Source organism: Saccostrea cucullata, unplaced genomic scaffold (genome assembly GCF_032062105.1).
Source record: "Saccostrea cucullata isolate Sc308-1 unplaced genomic scaffold, CSIRO_AGI_Scuc_v1 ctg779, whole genome shotgun sequence".
Lineage (NCBI taxonomy): Eukaryota > Metazoa > Mollusca > Bivalvia > Ostreida > Ostreidae > Saccostrea > Saccostrea cuccullata.
The window spans coordinates 403,259-417,324 of record NW_026931120.1 but is presented as its reverse complement, the minus strand read 5'-3'; the positions used below and the strand labels follow the sequence as shown (position 1 = coordinate 417,324).

Sequence of the window (14,066 nt, the reverse complement as noted above, 5' to 3'; positions counted from 1 at the left end):
CCATAAATGTACATTGAGTTGATTGAAATCATTTGCTTCTAAAATTGTGAAAAGTATGTGTCCATTGTTTATAAAATTAAGGCAGTCTTTTCAATAGTTATTTAAGGAATAACTGTCAAGTTAGTAGAGTATGCCAGGGCATCAATGATAGTTGAAAATGTGGGATAATTTGCATAACAAGTGAAGCTAAATAACTAGACAGTGATTCCTTATATTTCCTTTTCATTGTGAAATAAAATTGTAAATTTAGATTTTAAAGATATAAACAAATAGATTCAAATTACACGAGTCCACCCGTGTCAATTTCAATAGTCCCCACCAATTGAAGTCAAACACAAAGACAGCTGCACAAGATTTACATGCATATTGGACCTCCTTAGTGTCAGACACAAAGACAGAGGCATGAGATGGAAATATTTGAATGTTAATACTAGCCTAAGGTACCTTAAGATTGTTGATGTACAGATACACAAGTATCATTTTGCAATGCTTGATACAGAATTTGGATTTAGGCATTTACTATCTATGTCAATTCAACAAAAATTATTTTCATGTATTAAAAAGATACGAGTTGAATTTGAATATTTTCTGTTACACACATGTATGTTGAATCAGATGTAACTTGTAAATGAAACACTTCTAGCATGTGTTTGTTTCCTTGTCTTTTCTTTTAGTACTAAGGGATAAAAATGTTTTTGAACTATAAGTACATTCCACTTAAATTAAGCTCAGTAAGGAGAATTTTTATATCTATCATAAGCCATAAAAATTTTAAATACATGTATTTCTAATTCTTCTGCATTCAACATGGGGAATCTTCAGTCGAACATGTATTCCACCTTCTTTAATATTAAATAATAATAATAAAAAAAAAACAACACTGAGAAAAACTATATTAGAATGAAAATCTAATTTTTTTGGTTTGGTATGTATTTTTTTCCTATGCCTTCCAATTTTTTTTATAATCTAAATTAATATATATCACCTACACAGAGAATTGTGCAAGTTTGTCTACTGTTCCAGAAATTAAATGTTTTATGATCTCTGAAGTATACAATATATTTGGCAATGCATGTTTTTTCAAAAAAAAATATTTTAGTAAACAATTTATTTCCCTCTTCAGAAGCAGACGGTTAGATAAAAATTGCATTGTTTACATTTGATTTCCAGGTATTACAAATTTTACATACTGTAAACAATATTATCTTGTTACCTATATTGCTTCTTTTTCACAAGTCGCAAGATAAACAAAACAGCTTCAAAGCATTTAATTTTCTTAAGTGATTTTGTTAAATTATAAACATGTACATTTGTTACTTTATATTTATAGATTATATAACTAAATAAAAGTTCAATTATAAATACTGCATTCTGTCAATAGCTAAGGGTAACCCTAGTATTTATTATTTGAAAGAATTTTGTTCAATTATAAGGTATGACTAGAGGCTTTGGACCCTTCAGCCCTAGGGTTTCAGTTTCCAATTTTTGCAGCTATAAAATGACTTGGAGTTGTGAAAAGGGTCTTGGAAGGAAAGTAGCTTGAATCCCCATCCTCAATAGAACTTCATTTTTCTTAATATTTAGCTCTACTGGTCAGAGACCAGAAGAGCTTATGCGATAGTAATGCGTCCGTCGTCCGTCCATCTGTCTGTCCGTCTGTCTGTCTGTCTGTAAACAATCTTTCAAAATGCTACTCTTCCTACAGTTTTGGTCTGATTTCAATATAACTTGGCACACAAGTAGACTACACTAAGATACATAATTCTGTGTATCGGTTTTTGATTTCGATTAACGGTGTTGCCGTTGTTGCTAAAAATAGAAATTTCTGTGAAATTCTTTCAAAATGCTACTCCTCCTACAGTTTTGGTCTGATTTCAATATAACTTGGCACACAAGTAGACTACACTAAGATACATAATTCTGTGTATCGGTTTTTGATTTCGATGAACGGTGTTGCCGTTGTTGCTAAAAATAGAAATTTCTGTGAAATTCTTTCAAAATGCTACTCCTCGTACAGTTTTGGTCTGATTTCAATATAACTTGGCACACAAGTAGACTACACTAAGATACATAATTCTGTTTATCAATTTTTGATTTCGAAGAACGGTGTTGTCGTTGTTGCTAAAAATAGAAATTTCTATGAAATTCTTTCAAAATGCTACTCCTCCTACAGTTTTGGTCTGATTTCAATATAACTTGGCATACAAGTAGACTACACTAAGATACATAATTCTGTGTATCAGTTTTTGATTTCGATGAACGGTGTTGCCTTTGTTACTAAAAATAGAAATTTCAGTGAAATTCTTTCAAAATGCTACTCCTCCTACAGTTTTGGTCTGATTTCAATATAACTTGGCACACAAGTAGACTACACTAAGATACATAATTCTGTATATCGGTTTTTGATTTCGATGAACGGTGTTGCCGTGGTTACTAAAAATAGAAATTTCTATGAAATTCTTTCAAAATGCTACTCCTCCTACAGCTTTGGTCTGATTTCAATATAACTTGGCATACAAGTAGACTACACTAAGATACATAATTCTGTGTATCGGTTTTTGATTTCGATGAACGGTGTTGCCATGGTAACTAAAAATAGAAATTTGTTAAAAACTCTCAAATGCTACCTCTCCTGCAGATTAAGTCTGATTATAATATAATGTGGCATGCAAATAGACTATACTAAGAACATAAAGAGACTTAATCAAGGATCATTATTCTTTTTATTGCTGTGGTAAAGTTTCAATTCCCAACTGCTTAAGAACTTTTCTTTTCCTTTGCTATAAGTACAAACCAGTAGATCTTCAGTCTCGACAGAGACTTCTGGTTATTTTGTGTGATCTCTTGAAGAAAAAAAATAATTAGAGCAAGTTATTAAGTATGTTGAATCTCCAAGGATGAATCCAGGATATGTCTTTGTACTCTCATGTCATCCAGTATTTGTGTATTTTTTTCTCTCATATTCCCATTTATAAATATTTTTTATTTAAAAAAAAGAAATAAATAAGTCACTCCACCTTGTTATGTTAATTTAAAAATTTGTCCATATAATTTTGAAGCGATATGAGCAAAAATAAATCGATAAAAATAACCTATTGCAGATTTATTAAGAACAGGTGCGTGTGGTGGATTTTGATCCGCTCCCGATTAAAACAAAAATGGCGTCGTAGAGCAGACGCTTCGTACTCGTCGTGATTTTAATGAAATACTGCAAATAGAAATATTATCTTGGATAATTTCGTTTAGTATCATTGCATGCAGGAAAATATTCATTTGATTTTCACCAAAACATGACTGATTCTGTCAGGAAAGTGGAAATCTAGTCGAAAATTCTATGGCATGTCCTGTCGCACGACTGCTCTTTTGTGTGTTTTCAAAGACCTGAAATATCACCGGTGAGTTTATTAATTCTAAACAACTATTTCTTTCTCGGAGACGATTGGTGGTTTGAAAAAATTGTGTAATTTATGTATCTTGCGAAAAAATTACAAATAACTACCGTTTGACATATTTTTAAACGTAAAAACGTAATTCGGCAATAATGGGTACTCGGCAATAATGGGTACTGTGACGTTAAAAATAGCCATCATCAGATATACATGTATATATAAATCTTTGCTTTGAGGTCACTGTGCTTATTTTAGCAATCATGACTTACGTGTAGAGAATGTATTATTTTATTGAACAAGAACGTAGTAGATGTCCTCATTGTCGTTACCAGTTGACAGAGGTCAGCAGAATACATGTGTATGACAGTGACGATGAAGTTATTGATGTCTATTGGGGATGTAATGAATGTGGAGAACGCATACCTCACTGGACAATAGACTATCCCCCTAGTTTGGAGCGTTGTCACTGTGATTGGTGCCTGAAATATTTCCTGTGGAAATATGGTATTGATTATATGATACCACCTTGGGCCAAGCTCATGAGAAGAAATACCAAGATCGAGAGGTGCCCCTCCTGTTGGGAAGACAACACCCAAGGAAAATGGAAATGTCAGCAGTGCATGAAATATCCCTGCTGTGAAAAGTGCTACAAGTTCATTATAAGGCTTTCTTACAAAAGTTGTCCTTTGTGTCGTTTTGAACTATAAAAAAAACTGTAAACACAGAAACAAGTCTTGTTCGTTCTTTTTTTTTTTTTTTTTTTAAATTAAGCCGAGTGTATCACATTTGATGACATGTGATGACGTCACAGAGTCTAGGTATAAAACAGAGGTTTTAGTCTGACGGCCCTCATTTCCAATCATGATATTTTACTGGAGAGGGGATTATTTCTTTTTTGTCGAAAAGAAAATATGTCATTACTGTGATAGGGAGATGATCCATCCGAGAGAATTCACAGTGTATGACTATCCTGGATGGCATCACAGAACTTATCTATTGTGCAAGCATTGTGAAATGCCATTTCCACATTGGTTTGTGGATGATGAGCCTTCTATGGAGACTTGTGGCTGTAGCTGGTGTGTGAAATATTTCACATGGTTAGACGGAGTAGAGAACATGGTACCCCTATGGGTCAAAGTGACCAGGAAAAGGCCCTTAAAGGAATGCCTGACTTGCTGCCAGGAAAATACGGTGGGGAAATGGAAATGCGCATAATGCCGTCAATATCCCTGCTGTGAGAAATGTATGGAGAAGTTTACAGTGACCTGCTACAGAAGCTGTCCATTATGTAGATATGAAGGAAATAAATAATGAAATATGACTTTGTTCTGGTTTTTCCTGAAGTACTAAAAATAGATTGGGGTTTATAAAGAGGTAGACTTAAAAAAAACTTCTCATTCTGAAAAAGTTCAGTCTTCAAGTCAGACGTGTTTTTCAAAGATGCAGTATCGCTGGTATTGTGAGAGTCCCATTAGTCAGTTTATTTACATGCAAGGAGGCTGGATGAAAACTAAAGTAGGAGCGATCATGGATTTCTATGAAAATCATCCAGGATATTCCCTAGAAAACGTGTGGCTGGAAAAAAGAGTCAAAATCCCGCATCCCAAAATATCTAGAGTGAGGGTGAGACTCCACCAACATTACGAGCAATACAAATGGGTCAGCTGTACTCATCATGGGAATGCTGTGACACCCATCACCATGGTTCTGAATGAAAGTCTTTGGTACTCTGACATAGAAGAATGTGTGAGACATTTTTTCAAGATGGAGAAAAAAGAACTGACTTTTCCAGATTATCACGGCGTTCGGCAGTACGTGTATTGTCGCATCCCCTTTTCCCACATCAAAAACAATTTGGAAAAGGAAGGATCTGGGGTTTTGAACAGAGTCATTGATTACAGATCATCAGAAGAAGAAGAAGTAGAAGAAGCCGAAGAAAAAGAAGATGTGTAAAAAAAAATAGAACCAATAAATTTTGTTTAAAAGCAAATACAAGTGTTGTTATAAATAGAAGGCTCATAGGTCTTTTCCGCTCAGTATCTCATTGAACATGGCAGAGGACAGTAGTTTTTACATGACTTTACCCAGTGATGGGTCCATGTCCTCTTTTCAGGGGAATACGACAGCCCAATTTAAAACCTTATTGCCACAAACAGTCGATTTAACCGACAGAGAATGGGAGTTGGCTTTAACAGAAATGATGTATCCCAATTCATTGAAAAACATCACCGAAGAGGATGCTTATTTTGACATCCTGATCCCTTAATCTTATGCTTCCCATATCAAAGACCCAAATGTTTTTAAATCGGGCAGATTTAAAATGAAAACCATAGACGCGATACCATTAAGTCAATGTCCTGTATTGATCGATTGGGCCCATACTAAATGGGCTCCAATCATTGATCGAGATAGCAAGATGGAAATTAGGCGAATTCACTTCAGACCCGGGCCTTACATTCATCCCATGGCTTTAACAGAGGAAATCTGTTTAGGACTAGAGAGATCATTGAAAAAAATATGGAAAACCCTTGGTCATCCAGATGGAGAAAATTTTATGAAATTAGTATATTACCAGACCTATGATAGAGTGATATATCAATTTAATGAAAAAAATACTTAGAAAAACTCCCTTGTGCATTCGTTTTCCCACATCCTTAGCTTATAAGCTAGGTATGGAGAAGAATGACCTTCTTACTGTCCAGGATCAGGATGTCAAAATAAGCATCCTCTTCGGTGATGTTTTTCAATGAATTGGGATACATAATTTCTGTTAAAGCCACCTCCTATTCTCCGTCGGTATCGACTGTTTGTGGCAACAAGGTTTTAAATTGGGCTGTCGTATTCCCCTGAAAAGAGGACATGGACCCATCACTGGGTAAAGTCATGTAAAAACTACTGTCCTCTGCCATGTTCAATGAGATACTGGGCGGAAAAGACCTATGAGCCTTCTATTTATAACAACACTTGTATTTGCTTTTAAACAAAATTTATTGGTTCTATTTTTTTTTACACATCTTCTTTTTCTTCGGCTTCTTCTACTTCTTCTTCTTCTGATGATCTGTAATCAATGACTCTGTTCAAAACCCCAGATCCTTCCTTTTCCAAATTGTTTTTGATGTGGGAAAAGGGGATGCGACAATACACGTACTGCCGAACGCCGTGATAATCTGGAAAAGTCAGTTCTTTTTTCTCCATCTTGAAAAAACGTCTCACACATTCTTCTATGTCAGAGTACCAAAGACTTTCATTCAGAACCATGGTGATGGGTGTCACAGCATTCCCATGATGAGTACAGCTGACCCATTTGTATTGCTCGTAATGTTGGTGGAGTCTCACCCTCACTCTAGATATTTTGGGATGCGGGATTTTGACTCTTTTTTCCAGCCACACGTTTTCTAGGGAATATCCTGGATGATTTTCATAGAAATCCATGATCGCTCCTACTTTAGTTTTCATCCAGCCTCCTTGCATGTAAATAAACTGACTAATGGGACTCTCACAATACCAGCGATACTGCATCTTTGAAAAACACGTCTGACTTGAAGACTGAACTTTTTCAGAATGAGAAGTTTTTTTTAAGTCTACCTCTTTATAAACCCCAATCTATTTTCAGTATTTCAGGAAAAACCAGAACAAAGTCATATTTCATTATTTATTTCCTTCATATCTACATAATGGACAGCTTCTGTAGCAGGTCACTGTAAACTTCTCCATACATTTCTCACAGCAGGGATATTGACGGCATTATGCGCATTTCCATTTCCCCACCGTATTTTCCTGGCAGCAAGTCAGGCATTCCTTTAAGGGCCTTTTCCTGGTCACTTTGACCCATAGGGGTACCATGTTCTCTACTCCGTCTAACCATGTGAAATATTTCACACACCAGCTACAGCCACAAGTCTCCATAGAAGGCTCATCATCCACAAACCAATGTGGAAATGGCATTTCACAATGCTCGCACAATAGATAAGTTCTGTGATGCCATCCAGGATAGTCATACACTGTGAATTCTCTCGGATGGATCATCTCCCTATCACAGTAATGACATATTTTCTTTTCAACAAAAAAGAAATAATCCCCTCTCCAGTAAAATATCATGATTGGAAATGAGGGCCGTCAGACTAAAACCTCTGTTTTATACCTAGACTCTGTGACGTCATCACATGTCATCAAATGTTATACACTCGGCTTAATTAAAAAAAAAAAAGAACGAACAAGACTTGTTTCTGTGTTTACAGTTTTTTATTGTTCAAAACGACACAAAGGACAACTTTTGTAAGAAAGCCTTATAATGAACTTGTAGCACTTTTCACAGCAGGGATATTTCATGCACTGCTGACATTTCCATTTTCCTTGGGTGTTGTCTTCCCAACAGGAGGGGCACCTCTCGATCTTGGTATTTCTTCTCATGAGCTTGGCCCAAGGTGGTATCATATAATCAATACCATATTTCCACAGGAAATATTTCAGGCACCAATCACAGTGACAACGCTCCAAACTAGGGGGATAGTCTATTGTCCAGTGAGGTATGCGTTCTCCACATTCATTACATCCCCAATAGACATCAATAACTTCATCGTCACTGTCATACACATGTATTCTGCTGACCTCTGTCAACTGGTAACGACAATGAGGACATCTACTACGTTCTTGTTCAATAAAATAATACATTCTCTACACGTAAGTCATGATTGCTAAAATGAGCACAGTGACCTCAAAGCAAAGATTTATATATACATGTATATCTGATGATGGCTATTTTTAACGTTAGCATCTCGAAAAAAAAACCAAACAACAACACAAAATTTTTTTTTCTCTCTCTAAGGTTTTATTCATATAAACAACAACAACAACATCTTCATCATATTAACAAACATTCAAAACTTTGGTGCAGTTCATTTTTGTTTTGGTATAGGAAACAATCTGCTCATGTACAAATATTCGGTTTCACTGACATAGTCTTACAATATACTCTCATTTTCTCTATCTGGTTTTAATTATTTATTTTTTGACTCCCAAATTAACTTGGTGAATTTGTCTTCTTGGTCGTAGGTGTATGATGCATCATGGTAGGACTAGGCATGATGTAACCTACTGAAGAACTGACACAGACCATCCAATATTCTCGATAAGGATCGTGTAAAGCTAACATGATCACACTGCTGATGATGAGAGATACACAGATGAATAATTGTGCAAAATATACAATTTCTTCTCGAGGAATATTCTCTCCACAAAATTTCCAATGAGGAGTTATTGGATTAGATCCGTTTGAGGAATCCATGAATCGAAACTAGGGGGATATCCTTTCCACCTGACTTTAACTCCTTGAATGACTTTTTTCCCGACTCGTCGCTTTTTATACCCCAAGATTTCCTCCACTTCGTAAACATCGTCTTTTTTAATGATCTGTTGTAATTCTTTCTCGTAAAAAGTGCCTTCTAATTCCTCACCGTTGTAATCTTGTACCCGATACACGTAAGGGTACCGACCGGGGACTCTTTGAGAAATGGTAAACAGTTCTGTAGTCCAGTTGGGTAAATATCCTTTTTCAAAAGTGCGTTTGGCTTTACTGATGCGCACCTGATCTCCCGTTTTAAATTTGGGTTTTCTAAGGGATTTTTGAGATTGCCCATATAAAGTTTTCCAGACTTTTAACACATTGGAAGGCTTCACTTCAGCTGGAGCTCTTTGGATACTGCGATGGAAAGTATGATTGTAAGCATACACTAAGTCCGGTAAGACCTCTAAATACCGCCTGGTTTTATGACGGGTGAAATAGCGCCACATGCGTGCTTTGAGAGTTCTCTGAAATCGTTCCACGATACTGGCTTTGGTTCCCGTATTGCGAGTGGTAAAGAAATGAATGGATTTAAAAGCCTGTAAGAATTCTCGATTGGTAAATTCTTTGCCTTGATCCGATTGAATGCGGACGGGGCGTCGACCGTCTTGTTGAAAAATCTCTTGTAATCCTCGAATCATTTCTTTTCCCGTTTTCTGTTTTAAAGGCACCACCCAAGCACATTTAGATAAGACGTCAATGGCACACAATAAAAACGTATAGCCGTCATTGTGTTTCTTTAAACTGGACACATCGGCTAAATCTAATTGCCATTGTTCGTCTATATCTGTCACTCTCGTCTGCTGTCTCCGAAATTTTCTGTGAATGGGTTTATGTAAGGTATAAGTATCTTGCTCTTAACCATTCTCGTATCTTTTTCAAGGAAATTTTATGTCCTAGACTTCTGACCTGACGATACAAAGCTTGTATTCCCCCGTACACTCTCTTGGGATTGTAATAAATCTCTTTTAAAATGTCTTCTACTTTCTTCTTCTTCATTTTTTAGGCAATGAAAGCTAATCTTCGTTGATTTGTTGTAATTTCTTCTTTTCATCTTGGGTTTTTAACTGCTTTTTAATTGCTCTAAAGGGACTGATTCTGGGTGTGAATGTTTTAACCACTCTTGATCTCTCTTCTGCAGGTCGACTAATAGGGGTTAAAAAGGAAGAAGAAGCATCCTGAAATCCGCTCTCTTCTTCATCTTCATCACTTAAGATCCCTTTAGGAGTACTGATTTTCCCTGGTTTCTGCATGGCTTTTATAAGGTTTTGGTTTTGCACGTAGTCCATGGGAGCATGGGTCTCTTTTAAAGCTTGAGCAAATTCATCTAATCCTTTAGAAACGGGATGTTTTTTCAGGGGTTTGTTTCTCATGTTTTCAGCCAATAAATCCACAATATTAGAATTGGGTACTTTATGACCTCGATAACTGATTTCTCCGTCTTTATCCCAAGTCAACACTTTGGTTTTCTTTAAATGATTTAATAATAATTCAGCTTTCCTTTGCATGGGTTTATTCACGCTTTGAATGATTTGTTGATCGATTTCGGAAGTGGTACCCGACTTTTCTGGTCCAGCTGCTGCTGGTGCTGCTGCGGGGGCTGAAGCTACTGCTGCTGCTGGGACTACGGGTGCAGGGGCTGGTGTTTTTGGAGTCGGTGGTTCTCTAGCTTGTTGTAAATAATTCCTATAGCGATAAAGTTCTTGACCATATAAAGCCACTTTTTCTTCTGGGGTTAAATCTTCACGCTGTGTAATCTCGTCCAATTCCTGACCTAGGCTAAGGGTGGTTTGAAATTCTGGGGGTTTGGGTAATTTTGCCTTGAGTTCATTCAACAGAACTTCAGGCACCAAGACCATTTTACGACTCATTTTAGGAGGTCCAAAAGTAAAGGGGCTGCTGCTGCTACTAACAGAGGAAAAAAACCTCCTTTCTGCTTGACTAATAAAGTTCGTCTTTTCTGAATGGATTGGGGTCGAACCAGTCTTCTGAAGATGTGTTTCTTTGGAGCTAGTTTTCGTTTCTGAGCCGAATTGAGAGGTAACACCCCTTTTAATAGGTTGTAGAGACAATCTCACAAATTTTAAGAATACAGTCTCCAGAACAATGTTTTAAAATTTCGGTTTTTAAGGAAGAGGAATAGTGAGGGTCCGATAACACTCTTAAAAGAGGGGCATGAGCTCTTAATCGTGTAGAACAACCCTCTTTCTTCTTCTTCTTAGCCATCTTTTATAACAATGAAGAAAGGTTTCCCATGTCACCCCCTTTTATAGTCTCTCTCTCTCTCTTAAGGAGGGGCATACCCCCCGTGTTTGTCGATCTCGTGTTTATCTCTACTTTTCTCCCTGACATAAATTTTTCCACAATATCGACATTTATATCTCATGCCTTTAGGTAGTTGAGGCGTCGTTGAGGGCATCAAGGGTTGATAGGAGAATGAATGGGGACTTTAATTCCAGGGGAGGGAATTCCCACATTCACTCGAGGAAATACTTCTAAATCACTGGCTCTTTGACTGCCTATGGGTCCCATAGTACGATCCATTCTCAGTTCTGCTTGTTTCTTTAACAACTCCTTCATCGTTTTTTGTCTTTGGTCCTTATAATACTGATTAATTTCTTGTTTCAGACTTTCGGGCATGGCTTTACGTTGAGCGAGAGTTTGAGGGGTGGATTTGGTTTTCACCGCTTTTTTCTTTGAAACTGTTTTTTTCTTGGGAGCTTTTCTCTTCTTCTTTCTGCTCTTTTGAGCTGCTCCTCCTACTCGCACCATCCAATCGGGAAACACTCTTTGTTTCTTATTATCGACTCGCACTACTACACTTTTCAAACGACGAACACGTCGTTTTTTAGGGCTATTCCACTTGAATAAATGACGAATGATCACTCCACCGAGAAACCCAGCTCCTCCGCGTTTTAAAATGGCATTTTTCCTATCTTGATCACTCGCCGACTGATCGGCTATGATACTTAAACCTTGACGATGATTATTAATAAAATTTTGGGTCTGTTTATTAATAGGTAGTACACCCTTCATTAAATTTCGAGCCCCCATGGCAACGCAATTCAATAAGGCTTTACGCCCTAATTCGATTAAATGGGCTCGCTTAGCGGGATCTCGTTCCCGCTGTAAACGTCGTAAGGTTCTCACTAATTTACTCTTGGCAGATGGAGCCATGATGATTGTTCAATGATGAATGACTAAGATGAGAGTGATACACTTTTATTTATACTCTTGAGGCATGTGTACAGTCAACATTTCAAACATTCGACTTCTCAATCTGTATTCGTCTGGGGTCTGAGGACTTAAGTCGACTAGTAAATATCCATGAGGAGGACTAGTGGCATCTTGATAAGCTGACATCAAATGAGGCAGGGCTAGTTGACGACTCAAGATACTGATCTGAGATTTATCTCTAGGGTTTTTAAATAGGACCAAATAATGAGCATTCAAACTAATAGTGCGATGGGAGGCTGCCCGACCAAATAAATTCTGAGTGATGTAAATCACACTGGTATTCCGATGATGGGCTTTACGGGTAAACCAATCCACAATCGATTCGATGGCTTTTCCTCCCATCATGTCGTCAAAAATGAGTAAGTGAGGAATACTTAAATTGGCCACTAATTTCTCATCGTCTTCAGGAATATTTCGAATGAAGGACACCCGATCTGTTAAAGACGTGTAAGCAGGTTGCCATTCTCGATAACACCAGACGATTTTTTGAGGCATGGGGGTGATCCAGTGTAAATTGTTCACCAATTTCTTGACAAATTCTGTTTTCCCCGATTTAGAGGGCCCTGCAACCACCATGGTAAATTCGTGTTTCAGTTGAAAATAGGGGAGGGGTGTCTCCTGCGAATACATGTTGATCAATGAAGGAAAAATGGGGTTCAGGGGTCTATTTATACTTAACACAGCAATTAACTTTTTATTTCTTTTACCTCGATCGTATAAAAAAAACAACACATCAAATTTTTATAAAACAATTTTAATAACCATAAGGCAAAGTGTTATAATTCTTTACAATTTGTCTTTTGTCATACACAATTCTATATTGTTTTTCTAAAGGCATGGTCTTGACTTCATGGTGACGGGTCCTTTGTATTTTGTAGGGATAGGAGACCTGGATTTCATCTATTTCTTTCTTCAACATTTTTTCTAAAGTCTCTGGAGACACGATCTGGGAGGCCCGATAGTTCAGAGTCAATCCTTTGACTTTGCACACAGATTTTCCTTTGGCTGTGACGTAAGCATAATTTTTAGGCCCTCCCGACATGAATTTAATGATGCGGTCCCCATCTAATTCGTCCGTCCATCCTCCCAAACTGTTGACAATGGTAGGGTTAAAGGCTCCCTCCTTATGTTGATAAATGATACTGTCGGTATCGAAATACAGAGTCCGCTCTCCCAAGGGCTGTAAAGTTTCATACAGATGCAAACGAGCGCGAGCTGTAGTGAAACAGGCCAACACTACGTTTCCAAAAGGGCATTCCTCGACGAATTCCTGTTTCTCCTGGTAATTCACCAACATCATGTCTGCATCTGGGTTGTCTGTATTTTCCAACAGTTCTACTCCTTTGATGTCTAAAGTAGAGTATTGTAAGAGTTGCTGTAATTCCTCTTCTTCTGACAAGTATCGAGTTTTGGGTAGGAGTAGGCGCTGGGCGAATTTTCCCCACAAACAATTTAAAAACAATTTAGCAATGGTCCTCAGCACTGGATTTTTTTCAATCTTCAAAGGATCCATCATGATGCCTTCTGGATTCAACACATCATAGATATATGCTCGTTTCTGTTCCTCCGTCTGACAGTCGGTCGGGAATCCAGAGACCTCTTGCTTGATTTTCAAAAAAGTATCAATGTATTGTCTAAATAAATCCTTACTGCTTTTAGGGAAATGCCATACTTCGTAGATACGGTCCAGTTTGTACCCCATGTCTAAAGCTTTGTGTAGTTCTGTCGTCACCTAGGTCCCCGTGAGACTGCGTTGTTGGTCGTTATGTCGACATGAATGGCTTGAGGTAGGGTCTTGATGTTCGGCACACGTTCGACATAGAGGAAACAGTAACTTGCCTCCCGTCAGGTAAGGTAAGACGGGATGATAGAGACCTCGTGGCGGTAAGACCCGACAGTGGATCAGGCCAAAATAAGTTCTCACTTCTTGAAAATTCTCAGTAATGACTTCAGGGTGGCCCACTGGAAATGGCTTGTGTTTTAAAACGTAGGGATACAAGGAACAGACGTCCACGTATCGCATGTCCCCTTCCTGGCAATACAAGCGTGTAGCATTGGTTCGGCCTCCGTAAGGGCCTGGCGAGGATTTAAGGGATCTT

General features: G+C 37.6%; 1 protein-coding gene across 1 annotated transcript; it reads right to left on the bottom strand.

Annotated features, from left to right (window-relative positions):
• Positions 1 to 12,721: 12,721 nt before the first annotated feature.
• On the bottom strand, positions 12,722 to 13,669 carry LOC134231468 (uncharacterized). The gene has a single exon (XM_062713428.1). The coding sequence runs from the start codon at positions 13,667 to 13,669 to the stop codon at positions 12,722 to 12,724; it is 948 nt and encodes a 315-aa protein (XP_062569412.1).
• Positions 13,670 to 14,066: the final 397 nt, after the last annotated feature.